A 24,542-nucleotide genomic window follows, 5' to 3' on the forward strand; every position below is an offset into this window, starting at 1 on the left:
TCAAGGGAGGATTCAGCCAAAGGAAATTTAGAAACCCCAGCGTGTATGGTTAACATGCTATAAGCCAGAACCATGACACCAAGTCAAACACTGCAAGAAACTGATGCTAGGAACAGAGTCTGGATAGAAGATGTTAATCATCATTGCTCAAATCAATCTAGCTACCTGCGCTAATGATACCTTATCCTCAAATCATATTTGAGCAAAGTTATCAACCGCCACTTAAGAGCCCCACCTTCACTTCATGCTAGGGGATGGAGCAAAACCAGCAGTCAGAAAGCCAGCTTGTCTGAAGACATTAAAGATACTTTCACAAGTACTTAGCATTGCCATTTTATTTTAACGTTGCTAAAAATGCTCTTAGGAAAAAAAAGACCCCCATAAAACATGAATTGTGCATTGTACTGATGAAAGTGTAGGCTACTAATTAATCAATGTCTTGACCCACACTGGCCCGAGGTCTGCACATGAGCCCGTCTCAGCTAATGAAACTGTTTCCAGCAACACATTTTCCCCTCCCCAATCAAACAGAACAGAAGCCGACTGTGTTTCTCAGAGTAGTCCCCAGGGCTCTACAGACTGGCAAACATGAAGTTATCACCCCATATCTGACAACGCAGGAGCATAGTATCAAAGCTGAGATAGCTAGGCGGAGGTGAAAATGACAACTACTGAGACTTTTGACCTGACACTAGTTACGTTTGAGAACTTGTCAGGTCCCACATCCCTGTAAAAGGGAAGGTAATTAATGCCACAGCACTACCATAAACAGCGCTCAGAGCCTACCACAGGTTTCAAAATTTTCATTATGTATCGGATTTCCAATTAAAACTGTCAAAACGAGAGACAGAATGGAGCACACAATAGATGTTAGTCACATTGCTTAATGCATGCCTGGAAGGTGCCCAGATGTACAGTGATGAGGAACCAACACAGAATAGAAATGTCTTGAATCAGCTCTACAATCAGGCAAAGATTTAATTGTGGAAGGAAACCTGTCATTTTCATTCACTGTATCAGAGCAACATGCCCGTTAACTGGAGGGAGTAGGTGAAAAACAAACTGAAAGCAGACCATGAACACTATGTGATGACTCATCCAAATACATAAACGGTTTAAATTCCTCCAGCTGACGCACAGACAACTTCTGTGACTAACCATATTACGAAAGAAGGAAAGGAGTACTAGTGGCACCTTAGAGACTGACCAATTTATTTGAGCATAAGCTTTCGTGAGCTACAGCTCACTTCATCGTAGCTCACGAAAGCTTATGCTCAAATAAACTGGTCAGTCTCTAAGATGCCACTAGTACTCCTTTTCTTTTTGCGAATACAGACTAACACGGCTGCTACTCTGAAACGTGTCATATTACGAAAGGCAATTACTTGTGTAAATCCCAGAGCAGAAATATGAATACTGATCTTTATAAAAACAGAAGTGCTAGAAATTGATACATTTTGGTCCTCAAACCAAAGGAGGATTGTACTCAATAGTTACTTGGACCACAAACCAGTAAAGCCTATCTACAACAACATTTATGTTATAATTTCAGACAGACATCTTCTCTTTTAATGATGAAATTTAACAAGAGAATGTTTAGAGATAGGACTGATACCATGATTCATCTCTGCTTGTCAGGAATACAGATTAATTGCTCAAGTCTTCCTGCTCTGAAAGAGAAGATGTTACTTTATTCTTCATTTTCATTTTTGTTTGTATTGTCATATTAATTACTATACTTCTCTCTTTTATTTTATATTGCCTTCCATCTTGGAAGCTAGGTGAAAAATCACTGTCACCATACCAACTAAGCTGGTAAAGAAACATTGATGACCCTAATTTCTTAGGTCTTTTAGGGTCTGATTAATATATTTCACAGCTTGGTAGTGGCTGATTCATCTTCTTTTGATTCATCCACCTGCAATAATTTTGCATTTCTACAAACACTACTACTTCTACATGAAAATCCAATTAACGATGTATATGGTATCTGTACATATAACTGATCAGTTTTTTTTAAACTAGCACCCAGCATTCTGTTTCCATCCTTGTAACGTGCAGTACATTTCAGGAAGAGATTAAATTTAGTAAACATAACACCAGAACAACATGCATCAAAGGGTAGATCACTGGACTCGGACAAGATTAATAGGCAGCAAGCATGCCTTCAGTCCTACACCGATTTATCATTATCTTTCTATGTTGACTTTAAATGATGGTTTTGGTCTGCGAAGAATGTGCTAAACTTTGTGAGGATCTGTTTTTGAACCTGGATATTAGTGCCTGGCTCTTCATCAATAACATTAAGAAACCACAGCACTCCGATCTTTGCCATCTGGGATTTTGAAGTTAAGAAAACCATCGCTCCATCAGAGGAGGTTTACAATTGATGTATGCTCTCCCTTGAGGATTACTTCCCTCTTTGAGAAGACGCGGCTCTTTAAAGCCCTTTCTGCCATGACACAAAGCAGGAGCTACCTTATCTGCACTTTGACACAAACAATCCTACACATTCCTCTAGCAACTGCTTTAATTTGTCAGTTTCACACAGCTGTCCAAAACAAAGAACTGTTAAATTCAAGTTGCCTCCACTACCACAAAGTACATTTGCTTTAGCTGGGCTCATGCACTGTGCTACACTGAATTAAAAATAAGGCAAAGGTGACTAGGTACAAACAACAGCCATTTGCTCTATAACTGAATAGAACAGAGTAGGAACACTAAACAAAAATAGCTGAATACATTTTATCCTAATGATAACAATCATATTCAGTGTGCATGTACAAACTATACATATGCTGTCTCTCTCTCTCCCTCTCTCTCTCTCTCTCACACACACACACACACACACCCCCTCCCCACAATTCAGCATGCATCTGGGGAGGGTTGAGAGGAAGCAGGTCATGTTGCCTCTAACATTTCCACCTTATCAGATACAGATGGTGTAGGTGAGCATTCAGTTTCTGGCTGAGACTGGGGCATAGATGAGGGTGCACTAAATAAGGAACAAATCCAGAAAAGATAGAGGGGGAACGAGTGGAAGATAACAGCCACCGTAACTGAGGGCATATACTGACTTGCATTTGCAGGTCTTTTTAGAGTAGCAGCCGTGTCAGTCTGTATCCACAAAAAGAAAAGGGGGACTTGTGGCACCTTAGAGACTAACCAATTTATTTGAGTATAAGCTTTCGTGAGCTACAGCTCACTTCATCGGATGCTCAAATAAATTTGTTAGTCTCTAAGGTGCCACAAGTCCCCCTTTTCTTTTTGCAGGTCTTTTTAGTTCCTCAGCTGCCTTAGATGACCAGACAGCAGGGATAGCCAGGACTGCTGTTGGATCTGCACCTGTTCAGAAGGTTACAACGCTTTCAGATGCAGCTCTCACTACTATTATCCTTGCCTTTGTCACTTCAAGATTAGACTACAGCAATGTGCTCCTTATGAGGATATCTTAGGGCCATTAGGAAACCTGTTCATAATGCAGCTGACCCTTGTTAAGTGGTGTAGCTAACTGGTTGCAAAGTTACCATCCTGTCTTCATTCAAATCTCTTCTAAAAGCTCACTTCTTCCATGATAATAATTAGTTCTAAAGATCCCTGTATGTGCTTCCTTCCTCTGGATTTCCAAGTCCACGTCTTCTCCATGTCCATCTTTTAGAGTCCCTTCTGGGGACTTTGGGACCCCACAGTAAGTGCTTACAGAATTAGACCCTTTACCTCAGTCTTGCAGAATCCAAATATATTGTTGGCAATAAATAAATGTTTTAAGCACCAATATAAAATGAAAATTGTGGCCAACTCTCTGTAATCGGCATTGGTTATCTATCGGTTTCCAGGTGGAATTTAAGGTGTTGGTTTTACCCTAGTGATCTGGACCCTTCCACCCTGAGAAACTACTCCTCACCCATGGTTGTGACCAGTAGAGCTGCTAGAGTTTTATCAGTCCTTGTCTTTAAAAGATCCGATTTAGAAGGAAAAGAATCTGGAGGAAATGGAGTCAGGAAAGCCAAGGGAGGACAGGATTTTAAGGAACATATGTGATCAACAGGTCATGAGATCTGACCAGGAAGAGGTCATTAGTAACCTTGTAGTCATCTCAGTGGAGTGAAATACAAATATGGGATAGTCAGCTCCACACCATAAAATTAGTTTCATGCAGCATTTTCATTCTGCAGCTCATAACAATGAAGAAAATAATGTCACCATGCAGTACTATGCTACAGCTGCCCCCAAATTACTGCGAATGGACTCTGGCACCCAGATCCACTTAAATGCATGACATTAAAAACTGGCATGTCTTTAACCACCCTTTGTTCTACGCAGACATTCCACAGACACCAGGAACTCCCTTGTTTAAGTGGAATCTAACAAACGGCCACATATTACCAAGAAACTCCAAATACTGGTTCCACAACACTCTCTGTATTTCAATTACCAGTCAAGTCTGGGGAGAAACTGTACACAGATGTGCAACTGAACTACGATGGCACGCTAAGGATGCCCAATATTCAACCAACATCAATCAGGCACACTAAAAGGACACTTCCAAAATAAAATGCAACAGAGGCTTAAATCCAATTCTAATGAATTCATAACACACTAAAAATTTAATACAGTGACTTCAACAGGTAACAAAACCCAGGGTTAGCCTTAAATATAAAAAGCAGAAGAGTTTTTTGGAACACTAGTTTAGTTAGTCTTGATACACTTTGAGCTTTAGAAGAAAATAATTACAGCTAATTCTGTGCACCAAGATTACATTTTAGAACTATGACAGAATTTAAGAAAATCACCCTAAGGTAGGAATTTCTTTTTGTACACATTCAACTGCCCTCCTCCGTTTCAACAGGCCTTTGTGTAGAAAGAAGTCCTGACTAGTCTGACACCTGCACAGGTGTCAATACTTTATGTGCTGACAAACTGACTTGGGGGCTGACCACTTAGTCATTTGAGAGTCACGTTTCCCTCAGTATTCTGCTTATCCCTCGCCCTCCTACTGTGCTCCCTGCCAACTACTCCCATTCCACAAATAGGATCTGCATGGGGTTTTGTTTCTGTTTTTGGGTTTGTTTGTTACAATACCTGAATTATGAGGGAGCAGAATATTGGATGAATAGCACACACAGGACTGTGGGAAGAGGCTTTGCATGTTAAATAATTCTTACATGCGCATATACTGTGCAGAAACTGGATTTTGAAGAAAAGTGGTCTGAGGTTTTTTAAGCAGCATTCATAGTTAAGCTCTTTAAAAGAAAGGACACCCTGAGATCTATATTAAGTTTCTTGGAGCAGAGACCGGACTGAAATCTTTACACTACCGAAGTCAATAGCAAGAGTCCCACTGACTTCAATGGGGCCAGAGCTTCACTCCGTATCTTCCTGTTTGCACTGACAGCACTTAGCCTGTTGTGGGTGCTACTACAATATACGTCCATAGTCGCTTATGGAGCTTCAGAAGTGGAAAAGACCTTATGAACTGCTCTGTGTGGTTATTTTCCAAATGATTTGCAAGATTTTTTTCCTTTCGATTTATAATAATAGTTACTTATTGAAATTGCTTTGTAAAGCCAAACCTTGCAATACAGCTGTGGTTAAGAATCTAGCCATGTAGCTAAGATAGAGAAAAAGCTTCACCATCATTTCTAAGCAGTGCAAACTGCTGAGTAAGAAAGAGTAAAAGAGTAGAAAATAAGAGGCAAGCCCAGACAAGTGCTGTATCCTCCCAAAGGAAACAAACTTAACATCAGAGAAACACATGCTCTGCTGCCTGGGCAGCCAAGAAACAAATGCTTGCTGCATGGACAATGTGCAGGCATCAAACAGTAAAGAATAGTAAACAGAGACTGGACGCCTGGCATGGCACGACTCCTGCTTGTCGATCCTTCTCAGTGCTGCCACAAAGGCCAGATGTTGCCATCTTGTGTTAGAAAGCTGTACAGCAACTTAGCTGCAGCATGAAGTTCATGTTATTCAGGAGATTTACTTTGGCCCTTTATATTTTGAATTATTTTGACTGAAATTCTAAAAGAAATCAGTCAGACAGAGTGGAACTCTCAAAACAGTTAAATATTTCTGGGGCCCACTTCATTGGGAAGCTCGACAGCACAGAGCATCTATGTCAGGAAGAGTTTTGCTGGAAGATGAAAGCCACCCTCACAGCATTAATCTTCTGTACAGGTTTCAGAGTGGCAGCCGTGTTAGTCTGTATCAGCAAAAAAAAATGAGGAGTCCTTGTGGCACCTTAGAGACGAACACATTTATTTGGGCATAAGCTTTCATGGTCTAAAACCCACTTCATCAGCTGCATGCAGTGGAAAATACAGTAGTAAGATATATATACACACAGAGAACATGAAAAAATGGGTGTTGCCATACCAACTGTAATTAATTAATTAGACCAATTAATTAAGGTGGGCTATTATCAGCAGGAGAAAAAAAACCTTTTGTGGTGATAATCAGGATGGCCCATTTCAAACAGTTGACAAGAAGGTGTGAGTAACAGTAGGGGGGAAAATTAGCAAGGGGAAATAGTTTTTACTTTGTGTAATGACCCATCCACTCCCAGTCTTTATTCAAGCCTAATTTAATGGTGTCCAGTTTGCTGCTAAAGTAATTGTCATTTATTTTGTTTTAGGAAACGAATTACAAAATCAAGGGAATTCTGCATTTCAGTGCAAGATCAAAGTCATTCATCTGCATTATTTTCTTTACCATATAGGATACAAATCTGTGGTCTGATTCTGGACAACAGCACTGCACAGAAACAAGTTCTTCTAACTAAACCAGCAGAAAAGGTCTGAAAGCCTGCACCAAGCTTTTTGATGGCAACAAGACCCAGTAACCAACAACTAACAACTCCCTGACGACAAAAATACACTAGCAGACCTACAAGTTTTAACATTTTGAGTATTTATTTGCTCGCTTTTTAAATTTAACAACGTTCAATAAGACCAATGGAGAATCAACATACTGAAGTGTACAGCATTAACTACTTTGATGAAAGTAAAATAAGGCAGAAATCACTATGTATAGGTAAAACATAATAAAAGATTACATATTCCATTCAAGGAGATTCATAGACTAGCCCTTTCCCATGCTGTAACCATACAGATAACAGTATATCAGCTCTCCTTCATTTAAACAGCAGAAACCAGACTAGAACTTTAACAGTATACACAAAAGTTCTCTATGCAGCTGTGGCCTTAGGCATTAGTATGGATTTTACTTTGCTATCAGTAGATGCTACAGGACTCCTTTCATGCCCAAAGCAGAGACTTAAAAATGAAGGCGACAATGGGAGGGACGAAGAGACTGACAAGATGCACTTTTATGAGTGCAAAATTTACTTTAAATAACATTTTTAAACATTACTGCTTTCATTCCTACTCCTCCATACCAATGCTAGTAGATCCTGCATATAAAGTACAGATATAAGGAACTGCCAGGTGAGATTCTAAGCGTCGCTATGGAATCCGTGTTTCGTAAGTGCAACTTACTGTTGTGCCACTTGGGCTCCATCTGAACTACAAATACAAACAAGTCAGAGGACTCAATTACAGGACAGTTGCATTTTTGGTAACACACATGGGACTTCAACAGTATCCTACAGATAGGCTAAAGATATGGAACTGTTTTTAGTCAAGCTACAAAACACAGGTAAGGTCCCATCTATACTACAAACTGAAATCATGTTGCTAAGGAGCTAGGGGACAAGTGAATTGACAACAGGTCCCACCAACGGCTGAATTTGTAATCCAGAAGCGTTGTAAGTGCCCAATTAGACAGGGAACAAGACAGACCTAGATGACCCCTGCACCGCCCTGTTTGCAGATGTTACACAAAATAATGAGCATGTCTAAACCTGTTCTTACAGGTAAACATCAGTGGCTTTCCGGTGGCAAATAATTTTAGTGTTTTGTTCAAAGTAATACATGTCAAACTCCTACGTCCATCTATATGCAAGGCACTTTTCAAAGACATTATATTAAAACACATTTCCCCCAGTCAATTACTTTTCTCCCTCTTTGTCCCCTTCTTCCAGGTGTTTCTGGTCCTAGGACTTCACGTTATTAATTTAACACTATTTGAAGTCGAAATAATAATACGACTATTTGGCATTTCTCTGAAATGAATGCACACACACTTCCCCCCCCAAAAAGATCTTCAGTACAACCTTCAGAACCATCTATATTTTATACAGTTTGTGCTAAGCTGTGTAAGGAATCAATTTATGAGCAGGCTTTGGAATGTCTATAAATAAAATGTGGAAAGTAACATGCAGTGAAAGTGTTAGATTCAGGGCCTGAGTGATATTAATGAAACACACGCAGAGTTAAAAATTCCATTCCAGGATTTAGAATACATGCAATAAAAACATGCATCAAATGAGAATTTTGTGATTTATATGTAGTCTCATTGTGAGGCTGTGTCATCCAAGCTAGAATACTAAACATGCCATCACCTGGCATCTCAGGGCAAACCAAACAATAAAACACTTTCAATGCTTTGGTGTTAAAAATTTGAGGTAGCATAGCAACACTTCTTGACTTTTGTTATCAGGAGACAAGTCCTGACATGTCAAGGGTATTTAAATAATCTAGACTTCCTTTACAAGTAGAGCTTCAAACTAGGAAGCTAAATCTCAACTGGTGAATTAAAATCCAAACATTTAATGAGTGTGAACTGCGAGAGTGAGGATTTCCTTTCCTGAAGTAGTGGAGTTCTACTTGCCACTTCATGCTTACGGAGGAGATTACTTGTAGGTCCTACTGAGACTTCAATGCCTGGTGTTATCAAAAAGGATCTCTCAGGTGTATGAAAATTGTAACAAAGAAAAACATTCTCTGTACACTAAGGAGAAAGCCAAGAAATCTTCTCTCAATCATCTGCTCATTAAATTAGTACCACTTAGCAATAAAAGCATGCACAAGAGAGTGAGGAGAATGTTTCTGAATTGACTGCAGAGCCAAGCACTGATGGTTTTAAAATCTTCCCAAAGGTACAATAAAACAGAACATGTCAGCATACATCATCTTTCACTGTAACTGTGCACTGGATGAGGATTAGTTAATAAAAAACACCTGTGGTTAGTGTCTGTGACCTGCAAGAAACATGGGCATTTTTTGTTGCTACATTTTATTGAATATAAAATGCTAGATACCCACTGATATTCATGACTGAATTAATAATATATAAGTAAGGCCCTACCAATTTCAAGGCCGTGAAAAACATGTCACGAACTGTGAAATAAGCCCTGCCCCTGAAATCCCATCTCCCCATGCTGCTGGGAGTACCCGAGCTTGGGGATCCTAGCTGTTAGTCTGGGCCCGGCTGGGAGGGACAGGAGTTGCCCTTCCCCTGCTCTCGGTGGGGAGATCAGAACCACCTCCAGAGGCAGCACAGAAGTGAGGGCAGTACACCTTCATTTCTGCACTGCAACAGACCCGGAACTCGGCTCGGGGCTTCCGGCCCCCCGCGGCACCCACCAGGGCTTCTGCCCCCCGTATCTCCAGCCAGGGCTCAGGCCCCCATTTTTCCAGGGGCCCCCCCAAATTGGCCAGGACCCCCGCGTTAATCCGCCACTGGCCAGGACTAGCAGCTAGGCATCTCCAGCTGAGGTGCTCCCAGCAGCTCCGGAGGGACTGGACCCACCTCCGGGAACCTCCTCTAGCTACAGGAAGCTCAGTGGCTGCTGCCTTCAGAGCCCAGTTCTGGAGGGAGGGTAGCAATCCTGTGACCTCCCCCTCCCACAACTTTGCAACCCTCCCCCCCACCGAATCTTATTTTGGATCAGGACCACCACGGTTATAACCCCGTGAAATTTCAGATGTAAACATCCGAAATCGTGAATTGGCTAATTTTAAAACCCTCTGGCCATGAAATTGACCAAAATGGTCCATGAATTTGGGAGGGCCCTAAACAGAAGATTGCTATGTCCACAATTCATCCTTCTCTCACTGGAAGTCTTGCTTTCTGCTACAGATATGTTGTAGCAAGAAACATCAGTCTAATAAGGCTGTGTCCTTCAGTGAATGGAACTGGAAACCAGGATGGTCAGATATTTTAAAGTACTAAACACTTCCATAGCTGTCTTAAGTACCAAGTTTTTAGCTTTCATAATATCTTGCTTTCACTTCTAAGCATTATGTAAGTCAGCAAAAATCCACTGATTCATCTCTGAATACTGGTGAATCAGGGCAGAATTTTCAGAAGCCTTCTCGCTAGCTTGGAGCGCTCAGCAGCTGGCCTCCAGTGATCTCACACACTATCCATCAATCTCCTTGCTGGTTGTTCCCTACTACGATGACCTGCCACTATTACTTCCTTGGTCACTTTCTTGAGGTTATTTCCATCTCTGCACCTCACATGGCCAAAGTACATAAGTTTGTGCCTACGGATTTCTAACAGCAGGGTCTGCTTCCCCCCCAGTAATATTTTTAACATTAACAGTCATCTTCCCTTCATTCCATGAGATACACAAGAGTCTTTGCCAGCATCACACCTTCAAGACTTCAGTTTTCTTCTTGTTGCAGCATTAATTTACCAAACTACCTAAGCATTATAGTTTTATATAAATACAGTTTATTTTCTAAAAAATAATATCAGCTTTACAGCACTGAATACTGAAGGATAAATCAGTGCTAACAAAGAATCATGCAATGATCTGAAGCTTTTGCAAAGAAAAATAACGTATAAGTATTAAAGTAGCAAAATGAGTATTAAAAGGACAACACTTAACAACAGAAAATGAATAGGACTCCTCACTAAAAAAGGAGATAATTTCTTATACTCATACTCTACTCTTTGTTTAAACACCAAATAGCTTCTAGTTTTTCTTTACACGGCTTGATGGCAAAGTGTTGAAACCTGGGCAAGCCTTGGGTAAAGCCCATTTCACTTTAAGAGTTACATTACAGCAGGACTGACAGGGGACTTCTGAAGTAATACTGATACTTTGTGTTGATAGCCAGGTGCCAACAACCAGAATGCATCTTCAGATCACTGCTATTTCACATAGATGCTAAGAAAAAGAAACAGACTAAAAGGACCTTGACTAGGCCACTTCAACGTCCAATAAAAGTTCTCATTCTCTGTAATCCTAAAATACTACAGCAGCACCTACAGAATCCCCCTCCCTCCCAATTATCTACACTTTTAATTTAAAGACAACACTGTAGGTTCTCAATGTCATCATACAGATTGGTGGTGCCAACAGCAGGTCCTTCTACTAGCCTACAGTTTACAATAAGCATAAAGAATTTGTTTTTATATAGCACTGTCAGCTATCATAACCTTTTGCTAAAGAAAAACAACGTACATATACTAGGAAAATACAGCAGCAATTACATGCTCAGCTATCTATGAGATTACAACTGCTTGACTGGTTTTCATGGGCGACTTTAATCATCCTGATATCTGCCGGGAGAGCACTACAGCGGTGCACAGACAATCCAGGAAGTTTTTGGAAAATATAGGGGACAGTTTCCTGGTGCAAGTGCTGGAGGAGCCAACTAGGGGGAGAGCTTTTCTTGACCTGCTGCTCACAAACCAGGAAGAATTAGTAGAGGAAGCAAAAGTGGATGGAAGGCAGTAACCATGAGTTGGTCGAGTTCAGGATCCTGACACAGGGAAGAAAGGTAAGCAGCAGAATACGGACCCTAGACTTCAGGAAAGCAGACTTCGACTCCCTCAGGGAACTGATGGGTAGGATCCCCTGGGGGAATAACATGAGGGGGAAAGGAGTCCAGGAGAGCTGGCTGTATTTCAAAGAATCCTTATTGATGTTACAGGGACAAACCATCCCGATGTGTCGAAAGAATAGTAAATATGGCAGGCGACCACCTTGGCTTAACAGTGACATCCTTGCGGATCTTAAACATAAAAAAGAAGCTTACAAGAAGTGGAAGACTGGACAAATGACCAGGGAAGAGTATAAAAATATTGCTCGGGCATGTAGGAATGAAATCAGGAGGGCCAAATCGCACCAGGAGCTGCAGCTCGCAAGAGATGTTAAGAGTAACAAGAAGGGTTTCTTCAGGTATGTTGGCAACAAGAAGAAAGCCAAGGAAAGTGTGGGCCCCTTACTGAATGAGGGAGGCAACCTAGTGACAGAGGATGTGGAAAAAGCTAATGTATTCAATGCTTTTTTTGCCTCTGTCTTCAAGAACAAGGTCAGCTCCCAGACTGCTGTGCTGGGCAACACAGCATGGGGAGTAGGTGGCCAGCCCTCTGTGGAGAAAGAAGTGGTTAGGGACTATTTAGAAAAGCTGGACGTGCACAAGTCCATGGGGCCGGATGCGTTGCATCCGAGAGTGCTAAAGGAGCTGGCGGCTGTGATTGCAGGGCCATTGGCCATTATCTTTGAAAACTCATGGTGATCGGGGGAAGTCCCGGATGACTGGAAAAAGGCTAATGTAGTGCCCATCTTTAAAAAAGGGAAGGAGGAGGATCCTGGGAACTACAGGCCAGTCAGCCTCACCTCAGTCCCCGGAAAAATCATTGAGCAGGTCCTCAAGGAATCAATCCTGAAGCACTTACATGAGAGGAAAGTGATCAGGAACAGTCAGCATGGATTCACCAAGGGAAGGTCATGCCTGACTAATCTAATCGCCTTCTATGATGAGATTACTGGTTCGGTGGATGAAGGGAAAGCAGTGGATGTATTGTTTCTTGACTTTAGCAAAGCTTTTGACACGGTCTCCCACAGTATTCTTGTCAGCAAGTTAAAGAAGTATGGGCTGGATGAATGCACTATAAGGTGGGTAGAAAGTTGGCTAGATTGTCGGGCTCAACGGGTAGTGATCAATGGCTCCATGTCTAGACAGCAGCCGGTATCAAGTGGAGTGCCCCAAGGGTCTGTCCTGGGCCGGTTTTGTTCAATATCTTCATAAACGATCTGTAGGATGGTGTGGATTGCACTCTCAGCAAATTTGCGGATGATACTAAACTAGGAGGAGTGGTAGATACGCTGGAGGGCAGGGATAGGATACATAGGGACCTAGACATATTGGAGGATTGGGCCAAGAGAAATCTGATGAGGTTCAACAAGGATAAGTGCAGGGTCCTGCACTTAGGACGGAAGAATCCAATGCACCACTACAGACTTGGGACCGAATGGCTAGGCAGCAGTTCTGCGGAAAAGGACCTAGGGGTGACAGTGGACAAGAAGCTGGATATGAGTCAACAGTGTGCCCTTGTTGCCAAGAAGGCCAATGGCATTTTGGGATGTATAAGTAGGGGCATAGCCAGCAGATCGAGGGACGTGATCGTTCCCCTCTATTTGACATTGGTGAGGCCTCATCTGGAGTACTGTGTCCAGTTTTGGGCCCCACACTACAAGAAGGATGTGGATAAATTGGAGAGTCCAGCAAAGGGCAACAAAAATGATTAGGGGTCTGGAACACATGACTTATGAGGAGAGGCTGAGGGAACTGGGATTGTTTAGTCTGCGGAAGAGAAGAATGACGGGGGATTTGATAGCTGCTTTCAACTACCTGAGAGGTGGTTCCAAAGAGGATGGTTCTAGACTATTCTGAGTGGTAGAAGAGGACAGGACAAGGAGTAATTGTCTCAAATTGCAGTGGGGGAGGTTTAGGTTGGATATTAGGAAAAACTTTTTCACTAGGAGGGTGGTGAAACACTGGAATGCGTTACCTAGGGAGGTGGTAGAATCTCCTTCCTTAGAAGTTTTTAAGGTGAGGCTTGACAAAGCCCTGGCTGGGATGATTTAATTGGGGATTGGTCCTGCTTTGAGCAGTGGCTTGGACTAGATGACCTCCTGAGGTCCCTTCCAACCCTGATATTCTATGATTCTATGACTAAGGGAACGCTGACCAGCACGCTAGGCCACGCTTGATATCCTACACTACTTACACAAAAGCTATGTTAAAAGAAAGTTATGTAGTTGCGAAGTCCAGCATGTGAAGTTAGGAAATGCCAGAATTAACGTTTCCTGTGACCTGAATTTGGCCCCCTTGTGCATGTGCACTATGACACAGTCTTCAATTATGTGATCAGACTTTTTTTGCACAGTACATTTTCCTCTCTTCTGGAGGTTTTGCTCTGCTTGTAGGCTGCTGGAGCGAGGTACGGGGGCACGGTGAGCGCAGTGCTCATGAAATGTTGAAGGATTTTGGTATCGTGCCAAAAAAACCAAGCTGTGCTGTGTGAAAAACAGATGGGCAACGGCAATTTTCATAAGTTTATAACTAGGCCAATTCTGAGCAGATTTTCATGAGGCCAGCAAAACACACTTCCCTGACACCAGGACCATCCCCATACCATATCTGAAAGGTCTGCTGCAATAATAGAGTGTAGAGTGCTTCAGAAAGGGTTCCAAGAATCTATTATTATCTGAAGCATTAAGCAGCCTAAAAGCAGAGGCAGCTTTTGTTCCCCGATAAGAAAAGCCAGATCTTAAAAATTCCATCCTGACAGCCCCATGGCACATGTATATGGGATCTAGGTTTACAGTTTCATCAGAAGGATGCCAACTTAAGCAACACACCAGTCCTCCAGCACTGCATGGCGTTGTCAGCACTTTGGGTAAAACCCAGACCTTCTGGCCTACAGGTAAGGATCTGTATTAACATTTAGTATTGTCAGCAAATAGGCATCACAATTTCATGTGATAAAGGGCTCAGCTGCATGATCTATTTCCTTTTAAGTCCTATGTGAAATACGAGTAGAACAGCTACTCACTGAGATCCTCCGCCAGCTGGACCCTTTTGCCCGTTAGTAACTTAACCTTCTTGTCACTGTCCTCAGCAAAGTCTTCCAGCACTTCCTTTACATTCTTCTCCAAACGTCTGACTGTGAAAAATACATGTTAAAAGACTAGTGAATTCTTTGATAGGGAAATGTTTAAAATCAAAGGAATGTGCTTTCTTCTTTGCTAACACTACTTTTTTCATCCCCTCCAAAAAAGAAAAGAAAAATTCCTGGTTTTTTGGACTTGTGCAGTTTGTGGGGAGATATGGGCAAGCTGAGTTCACACATGACAATTTAAATAATGCATTCAGCTTCCTAAGCCAATCTTGCCAGAAGTTTCATAAAACCTACGTATTTGGTATTAAAATATTAATTGCACTTAATTTCTAGTGTATGAAACGTGATATCTAGACACAGTTACAAACCCTGGTCTTCCCTAGAAACTCACATTTGTGCATTAATAAATTAATACCATGACAACTACTAATAATGAACTTCCGGCCATGAGTCACAGGCTCTCCTCAAACAGCCTTTCAGGGAAAGCCTGAGCAAAGAAATAAACCCTGCCCTGAAAAATCAACAAACCCTAAACATAGGAGACTTTATCCCTAGATGGACAAATCTAATGACTGTCATTTTCAGTAGCTCAGCTGATCTCCAGTGCTGGCTTGGAGCATAAAGAGAGGGTGTTTCTAAAATACACAGAACCTAACCATAAGGGACTCTAACTTGGATCCCCCAAGGAAGGCTGTTAGAATCCTGTGGAGCCTAAGGATATTGTGCTGAGTGTGTGAAATACCCAGAAGAAAAAGCCTCAATCTCTTTTAACCAGTGAAGGTGGGCAAAAGTACTCTTGGGTACCACTGTTATCTGGGGATCCAACAGGAGCCTAAAAGCCAAAAGAACCACTAGATTGCAAACTGTTTGAGAAAAGTTCCTGAAGTGTAGGGGTCTGATGTTCCCTGCACTATTTCCTCAGGCTCTCTTGTTTTACATGGGCACAGTCTTAGCCGATTAGTTCTCATCTAGACCAGATGCTTGGGAAGCCGAGAGAACTTCCGGTGTAGGAAACATGAGAGCTCAAGAGTTGGGTGATATCAGCAGGATGATGGCAGTGCAGCTTTAAGAGCCTCATATATACATTACCAACATCAGAAATAATAAACACGTTAAACAAGTAGCCTTAGGCCTCTTGTTGCCCACCAAAACATGAAACCAAAGCCCAGCCTTCTATTCTAACAAACTAGAAAGTAACAGAAGCTTATTAACCTTAGCACTGTGTTGCAAACAGGACAGTCGCTATAAGCCTCACCTTCGGTGTTAGTAAGCTGCTGCCTCAGTGTGTTTGCTGTAATCGCCAGCATTCGCTGTATGCGCCAGAACAGAACCACATCATTGCATTCGAGCTGAAACAGGTAGAGGAAGGTGTTAGCGCTTCTTTTCCTTCCTTCCTTCCCCAAGGGGGACGCAACGAACTGTGTAGTCCCTTGAATAGAAAACTGAGGTTGCTCTGACATAATTCTTGAACACACTGACTATAGCATATACACATTAACTTATGCAAAGACATATAGAAAAGATGTGCTGTGCATGATGAAGAAACATACCCACAATGCCTATGCCAAAGGCCACTCTCAGTCTTGTTAAATATTTCTCCCACTCCCCCTGCATCCAGTTGTTCACCTTTCTCCAGTGGAAAGGGCCATGAAGGGTCAGCACAGGAAAGTGACCTGCAGGCACTACATACAAACTGGTACTGGGCACATGGCGCTCTCAAGGCTGTATTATACCAGCTTGAAGGAGACAGGTAAACTCCAAACTTTGTCTTGCTGCCTGATGAAAGCTTATGAAGAACATGTGGGAGTTAGGGGCTTGCACAAGTGCTTGCAGGAGATACCCAAGGCCCATGGGACGCTCCAGCTTCATAGAGGGGTTACCAAAGAGGGTATAAGACAGAGGAGGAGTTGATATATGAACTCCTGCTGGGTTGCTGCCTGTATTCCTGACTGCATGCCTGGTGCCACAGGATGGCAGCTCCCAAGCTCCTCTCTGAGACCCCATCCTGTGCCACAGAGCCCTGACAACAGCAGTCCTGTAGAGAGGCTTCTGTGGTAGGGACGAGGAGGATTTCGGACTATGTTCATTGATTCTTTCCCTTTAATCATAGGGAGATTCTTTTATTTTAGCTTTTTTTGGCAGTTTCTCCTTTATTTCAACACACTGATTAAAGAGCAACCCCTTCCTTTTGTGCTGCTGCAGGCAACATTGCAATCATCAAACTTCCAACAGTTTAAAATACAAATCATACATGAAGTTACAAAAGGTGGCTCTCTAAACATCTCAGACATTTTCTTCATCTTTATCATCCCATAATTTTAAGTATAAATCTGTGATACACGTTGAGCCATTTCCATCTCTCAAGGGATGACGTCCATTATCATGATCAAAAACAGATTTCCAAAACACTGTTTGCATCAGAACAAAACTGCCATTTCTCTCTAAACCTTCCATTTACAAATACTGGAGGCTCCACTGATATACTAAAAGGTTCAGTAGAGGAGGTCTGATTGCTAGCTCTGTGGTTGACTATTAAAAATGAAAATTACTTACATATGGCCCACATTTTATTGTGCCAAATATTAACCCTTATTTTTGTTTCTAACACTACTGCTCCACCCTCTTCGCAGAAAAGCCACTCTCCTTAGTACCAAGGCTTTTCCTCTACTACAGCTTTGAAATCTAAAAGTCAACGAGGAAAGCAGACATTAATGGGAGAAGTGGGGGCAAATAATGGATACCAGCAAGACGCCAACAGTCCGTGAGGGCTGTCATAACATTAAATTGTCATAACACACTGAAGAGTTAGAAGAAAAGGAGTACTTGTGGCACCTTAGAGACTAACAAATTTATTTGAGCATTTGTTAGTATCTAAGGTGTCACAAGTACTCCTTTTCTTTTTGCGAATACAGACTAACACGGCTGCTACTCTGAAACCTGAAAAGTTAGAGTCAGGTAAAGAGATGCTTAGTTGATGACTGACATCTAGTGGACATTTTATGTAATTACCACTTAATGGAATTTTGTCCATTGAAAGCAGACATAGCCAGCTGGCATTAAAAATACCATATTGAATATTTAAAAGCATACAAAGAAACAGATTAATTTAAAAATGGTTGCTTTCTTTTTAGCTAGATCTCTATAGACATTGAGACTGTTTGCATTCCCCAAACTGCAGTATCCATGTGTTCCTCAATTTACCTCAGAGTCTACAAAATGCCTTTGGTAGTAATAAAAGCCTCTTCGACACAGATTACAGTGGCTCAAAGCTGTCCTCAAGAAATGTCTTCTATAAACTTGGTGCCACGTGTCTTTAATCTAAAAAGAAAGTGGTTAAAATTCATGGATAAACTACATAAGCATTCTCCAGTTAATATTTTATGTATTTTAATAATCACATTTCACCTTAAGCACATGAAAAAAGTGCAGAATTGATTTGCACAATCCCTTTCCCTGTATTCCCTGTATACATTAGCCATTATGCGGTTATCAGCTGGTGAATTAATGAAAGCTATACAACATATAATCAACATCTTAACTGAATCCAAGGCAAACATTAAAAAGGATTCTGTCAAATAGCATGTTTATATTTCTATTCTTCAATGTTTGCAGCATCCTCTCAGAAGTTTAAATTATTGTGTGCAGACATTTGTAAATGACATACTGTTATTCTGAGTTACATGCAAGTTACAGGTCACGCTCTGCAAAGACTGTCATTTGAGCACAACAGATCAAGCACTTTGAATGCCATACATTAGTTAACTTGCTGTTTAGACAGAAAAAGGCACAGGGAAGTATATTAGTGGGTCTTAGATTTATGAAGAAACTACACGCCTTTAGAACTTTTCTTAATTAGGTGTATTTAGACCCTAATCCTGCAAACTCTTACCCATGTACTCTGCTTTCTTATCAGAGCAGCGCATTCTAGTAGATGAAGCACTGTTCTGAGACTCAGAAGAAATGGATTCTGTTCCTGACTGCCACTAGCTTGCTGAGTGACCTTGGGCAAGTCATGTCACTTCACCTCTCTGCCTCCGTTTCTCCCATCTTTAAACAGGGGATAATGCTACTACCTCCTTTTGTAAAGTGCTTTGAAATTCTCTGATGAGACATGCTGTATAAAAGCTAATTATTTATTATTATTATTATGTACTTAGCTTGAGTATTCATGGTAGTAAAGTTAAGTAGGTGCATAAGTCTTTGTAGGATTGGGGCCAAAGTTACTACAAAAACAACACAGCACTAAAGAAAATCTCCAAGTACCTAACATTGACAATATTTGAATTTTCTTATATAACTAGTTTTTTAAACTGCATGTTTAATGAAATGAAGGGCCTGGTTACTTTAAGGACCTTACACGGTTACAACTGTAAACCACTTTCCAAAAGATTTTCACCCTGGTGACACACTCCCCTGAAGAAAGATGCTCCCTTTCGATAGAGTTAACTTCAACCTCTTTGGCTGATTCATCTCATGGATATAAACAGATGAACTTCAGTCAAAGTCAACTGCACATACAATTAAATACAATTCACAAAGTCTTCGTAAATAACAGAGAAGAGGTTTAATCATTCCTCTGGGTCCCCTGTGGAAGATTTGCCTCCACTACACACTGTATGGATACCACTACTTTAGGGGTAGACATGCCACAATATGGGCCTCTATCACAGGCAACGTATCTGGTTAGCAGATTCTGATTCCACTGTCAAATCCAAAAGTGCTGTACTACAGTTGCCTGACAGCCGACAAATAAGGCCCTACAAAAATGTGAGCATTGCATGCAAGCATTCGTTTAATAATTTATTCTGAAACATCTGGATTACAAGTTCAGTTTAGATAGTTGTTTTTATGATCGCTAGAAAGAGCATACAAACGCTTCCATATGTTCTGCTACAAAGTTACATCTTACCAAACATGGGTCCACTGCTACCCCTTTGGCTTCAAGATTCTTTCGGACAGTTGTCACCTCATCATTTGCAAGGTAAGCTGCGTGGTCTTCGTTGCATTTGATCATCTTCTCAAGTTCATTTTTTGTTTCATTGCGAATATTCTCAAATAAAAAAGAGGTTCAAATTCAAACACAGACAGTCCCACATTATTTAGAGTCAGTAGTTTCCCAGCACCACCATTCGTGTGAAGAGCAACAAAGGTAAGAATCCCAGCTTGATGTCACTCAACTTGCATAGCATACCATGTCTATGCCATCAGCCCAGATTACAAAAACCCTTGTCGTAGTATAGGTAGTAATAATAAATATATCACATACTCAATATGGACAAAAAGGCTGAAGTGTAGACTGCTTGACAATAGTGGTTTTAATTAAGATCTGCATTTAAAATTCCACGTAGCTGACACAATCACTTGACCAGCACTTCTACATGGCTGCCACCCAACTCAACAAGTCCCTCAACTTTTTCTCTGTTCACCCTTGGCTGTCTAATCTCAAATCAACTCTTAGCTGCATTGTAACTTTATAGCCTGGTATCTCCTTCTTAGACAAAGTACCATGTCTCTCTTTATTCAGCCTTAACTTTTTTCACAGAACCAGATATCTTTGAATCATGCTGGATCTTGAATGCCAGAGATAGAAAGAAATGGAAAGAAAATGCATCAATTAACTCTGTTACCCCTTTTGGGAAATCTTCAGAATTCAATCTTTATCTCGATTTTGCTGCTGTTAAATATTATGCATGATTCAGTCTCCTACCTGTACTATGTTATAGCATGGTCCTTCCTCCTAGGTCTTTCTATAGTAGAACCTCCGAGTTACGAACGCTCCAGGGAATGGAGGCTATTCACAACAATGAAATGCTCATAACGCTGAACAAAACATTATGGTTGTTCTTTCAAAAGTTTACAACTGAACATTGACTTACTACAGTTTTGAAACTTTACTATGCAGAAGAAAAAATGATGCTTTCCCTTTACTTTTTTGGTAGTTTACATTTAACACAGTACTGTACTGTATTTGCTTTTTTTTTTTTTGGTCTCTGCTGCTGCCTGATTGCGTACTTCCAGTTCTAAACGAGGTGTGTGGTTCACCAGTCAGAACTCTGGTGTTCGTAACTTTGAGGTTCAACTGTATACAGATATTCTAAAAATAACTCCCTTTTGGGCAGAGACCCAACAGACACATTAAATTCATTGGGAGAAACTTTCTCACTTGCTCATAACTTGGAAGAGTGGGCTAGAATAGAAATGCTCAGGTGACATTAACTAAAGCTATCCATAACATGCCAGCTATAATACTGTAGTTCATTACTGAAACGACGCCATTTAGCCATGGTGGGATACTGCACTGTGTGATTCAAAAGGCTAAATTAATTAACATCCTGCTTACATATTGGTTTATCTACCAAGAGAAGAACTTTCCTCATTACTACAAACATTCAGTTTAACGACTGAACAGTAAAAGACATCATTCCAATGAAGTAGAAAGGAAACAAGTTTACAATCTCTTATATTATGCACCTGCCAGGTCTCCAAAAGAAATAATTTCCTTTGGGCTAACAGTTACAAAGCTTAGAAATGATCCCTGGGAAACTGCAAACTGTATACACAATTACCTGCTTGGCATGTGCAATAGCAATAGAGGGCACAGGTCCATAATTTTAAAATCTAGTCATTAATAATCACCATGCTCACCACAAGACTATGCAGCTGCAAGACATCCAATATTTCTGTTTGCTTTTACCTGTTCTTTAGTGCGGCCTACCCAGTACAGCCATCTTTTTTTCCAGTCTGGGCCTACCATGTCTTCAATAACCGATTCAGCTAGAAAAGGAAACAAGATATTAGATATAACTCAGTAAAATACATGCTACTAGGAAAGACGTCTATTGAACCAAAACCTTAAGTATGATCAAAGAGTAGACTTCTAACTCCTCTTTTATGGAACCCTCAAAACAATTTAATAATAAGGAAGTTTTCACATTCACTTTTTAAATTACTGAAATTTTCAAAGCAGTCAAGGGGATTTAGACATACCTTTCATCAACTTTTTAACTAACTGGGCTAGGACTATAGCAGCAGTGAGGAGTCTGAAATGTACTACACACAGAATGTAATTGAGATTACATACACATACATCACTGCACAGAAAACTTTTTCCTATCATAGAATATGAAGTGTGAGCACTCACTGTCCTTGAGGCGACTCTGGAGACTATCCTCCATGAAGTGAATAGCTGCATCCCATTGCTGTTTATCAGATATTGACCGATCTTCTAAAGTATTGTGCTGTATCACTCGCTGGCAACGCAGAAAACAACTCTTAGGTTTTACAGCCCATCTTTTTAGTCGCCAAATAAATTAATGATTTAGAACCTACCTTTAGGACAGAAAATGGCAAACAAAAAAAGTCAAACTTAGAACACTGTTTCGTATAATGAAAATATGCCCCACTCAAAGTGATTTTCTGAAAATAGCTCAGTTTTAGCAGTATATGCTATTTAGACTATCTCTATGGACACAGCACTTACTCTGTGTGTTACTCCAGTAAGGGAAACTTTCTGCACATCACCTAATAATGTTTTGCCATGAAATTCAGCCCTTTATGTTGCTGCGTCTTGCTGATAGGAGGCAAATATGTGGAATATCAAGTAGTAGAAAGACAAGATGGGTGAGGACCAACTTCTGTTGGAGAGAGAGACAAGCTTTCACGCCACCCAGAGCTCTCCTTCAGGTCTGGGAAACATACTCGGAGTGTCACAGGTAAACACTGGAATGCGTTATCTAGGGAGGTGGTAGAATCTCCTTCCTTACATATTTTTAAGGTCAGGCTTGACAAAGCCCTGGCTGGGATGATTTAGTTGGGGATTGGTCCTGCTTTGAGCAGGGGGTTGGACTAGATGACCTCCTGAGGTCCCTTCCAACCCTGATATTCTATGATTCTAAGAAATACAAAGTGGAACAGATTGTTTCGCATAAGTAGTTAAGACCTATTTCAAGGGACCATTTAAGGTGAAGTGGACTGTTAACACCCGCCCAGTCATGGGGGGAAAGGAACTGGGTGAGGAGGGGTTATAAATATAAATTGTTGTAATAGGCCATAACTCCAGTGCCTCTATTCAGTCCATGATTTCTGGCATCTAGCAGAGTAATTAATTTAAGCTTCCAGGCTTGTCTTTTGAAAACGTTGTGCAGGTTTCCTTTGAGGATGAGGACTGATAGAGTGATCGCTTTGTGAAAAGTGTTCACCCACAGGTGATGGGGCATTTTTGTATTTTATCATTTTTCTGTGTGAGTTCATTCGAGAACACAGTGATTGTCTGATTTTGCCCACAGAGTTTATTGGGGCATTGAGTGCACTGGATGAGGTACCCCACATGCTGTAATAGGCATGTGTAGGATCCATGGATCTTGAAAGGTGTGTTGAGTGGGGTGTTGATCATTGTAGCAGTGGAGACATGTCTGTAGGTTTTGCATCTGTTGTTCTGGCAGGGTTTGCTGCCACTTTGAATTGGTGTGTCCTAGCCTGTGGGGAGCTTGCTTCTGATGATGAGCTTGGAGAGGCCGAGGAGTTGTTTGAAGGCCAGAAGAGGAGGTTCAAGAAAGATTTCTTTCAGGATGGGATCCCCATCGAGTATGGGTTGTAGTTGTTTGATGATACCCTGTATGGGTTCCAGTGAGGGGTGGTTGGGGACAACTAGAGGTGTGAGGTTAGAGGGTGTTCTATTTCTGTATTGAAGCAGGTTCTCTCAGGGTATTTGAGTGGACCATTCCATGATGTGATCTACTTCTCTGGTGAAGTGTCCTTGTTTGGTGAAGGTAGTTTTGAGTGAGTTAAGGTGTATATGCCAGACTTTCTCCTCTGAGCATCTTCTGTGATATCTGGGTGCCTGGCTATAGATAACCAATTTCTTGCTGTGTTTGAAGTGGTTACTGTATCTATGAAAGTAGGTGCCAGGTTTCAGAGTGGTAGCCGTGATAGTCTGTATCAGGAAAAACAATGAGGAGTCCTTGTGGCACCATAGGGACTAACAAATTTATATGGGCATAAGCTTTCGTGGGCTAAAACCCACCTCATCAGATGCCTGGAGTGAAAAATACAGTAAGCAGTATATATATACACAGCACATGAAAAGATGGGAGTTGCCTTACCAAGGGGGGTGGGGGGGGGGTCAGTGCTAATGAGGCCAATTCAATTAAGGTGAAAGTGGCCTATTTTCAAGAGTTGACAAGAAGGGGTGAATATCAAGAGAGGGAAAATTACTTTTGTAGTGCTAACAAGGCCAATGCAATCAAGGTGGCATCTGATGAAGTGGGTTTTAGCCCACAAAAGCTTATGCCCATATAAATTTGTTAGTCCCTGTGGTGGTGCCACAAGGACTGCTTGTTGTTTTTTGTGAAGGTAGGTGGGGAGATCTGTGGGTTTCTTATTAGTTGTCTGTAGGGTTGCATTATTGAGGCTGATCAGACAACTATATACAAGAAACCCACGGATCAGCTTGTCTCTCTCACCAACAGAAGTTGGTCCAATAAAAGATATTACCTGAGCCACCTTGTCTCTCTAGTATCCTGGGACCAACATGGCTACAACACTGCATACAATGTCAAGAATGTCAACAAGGAATCCCACTGGAGCACGGAACCAGCCTACCAGAGGCACAGGTAAATGCTATGACTTTACTACATTTCTAGGCTTTATATTATCAATTCATTTTATTTGTGGATGTGATTTTCAGGCTGTGGTCCATGGGCAAAGAAAAAACCTCTGAGAACCAAACAGTGAGATTATTGGGTACTGGGAAGGTAAGCTGGTCCACGAAAGGTAAT

The 24,542-nt window shown here is 41.3% G+C and overlaps 1 protein-coding gene across 7 annotated transcripts in view; it reads right to left on the reverse strand.

The window, feature by feature from the left end:
- Window positions 1–24,542, reverse strand: part of OPA1 (OPA1 mitochondrial dynamin like GTPase) — an 83,721-nt gene that overhangs the window by 14,717 nt on the left and 44,462 nt on the right. For all 7 annotated transcript variants that reach the window (XM_037909737.2, XM_037909734.2, XM_037909736.2 and 4 more), the window contains 6 exons: window positions 21,908–22,016; window positions 21,461–21,540; window positions 19,676–19,816; window positions 17,968–18,084; window positions 16,022–16,115; window positions 14,701–14,811 (listed from right to left, as the gene is read on the reverse strand). In XM_037909737.2, coding sequence (XP_037765665.1) covers window positions 14,701–14,811; window positions 16,022–16,115; window positions 17,968–18,084; window positions 19,676–19,816; window positions 21,461–21,540; window positions 21,908–22,016 — 652 coding nt within the window. The remainder of the gene's footprint in view (window positions 1–14,700; window positions 14,812–16,021; window positions 16,116–17,967; window positions 18,085–19,675; window positions 19,817–21,460; window positions 21,541–21,907; window positions 22,017–24,542) is intronic.

Source organism: Chelonia mydas, chromosome 9 (assembly GCF_015237465.2).
Source record: "Chelonia mydas isolate rCheMyd1 chromosome 9, rCheMyd1.pri.v2, whole genome shotgun sequence".
NCBI classification, from domain to species: Eukaryota; Metazoa; Chordata; order Testudines; family Cheloniidae; genus Chelonia; species Chelonia mydas.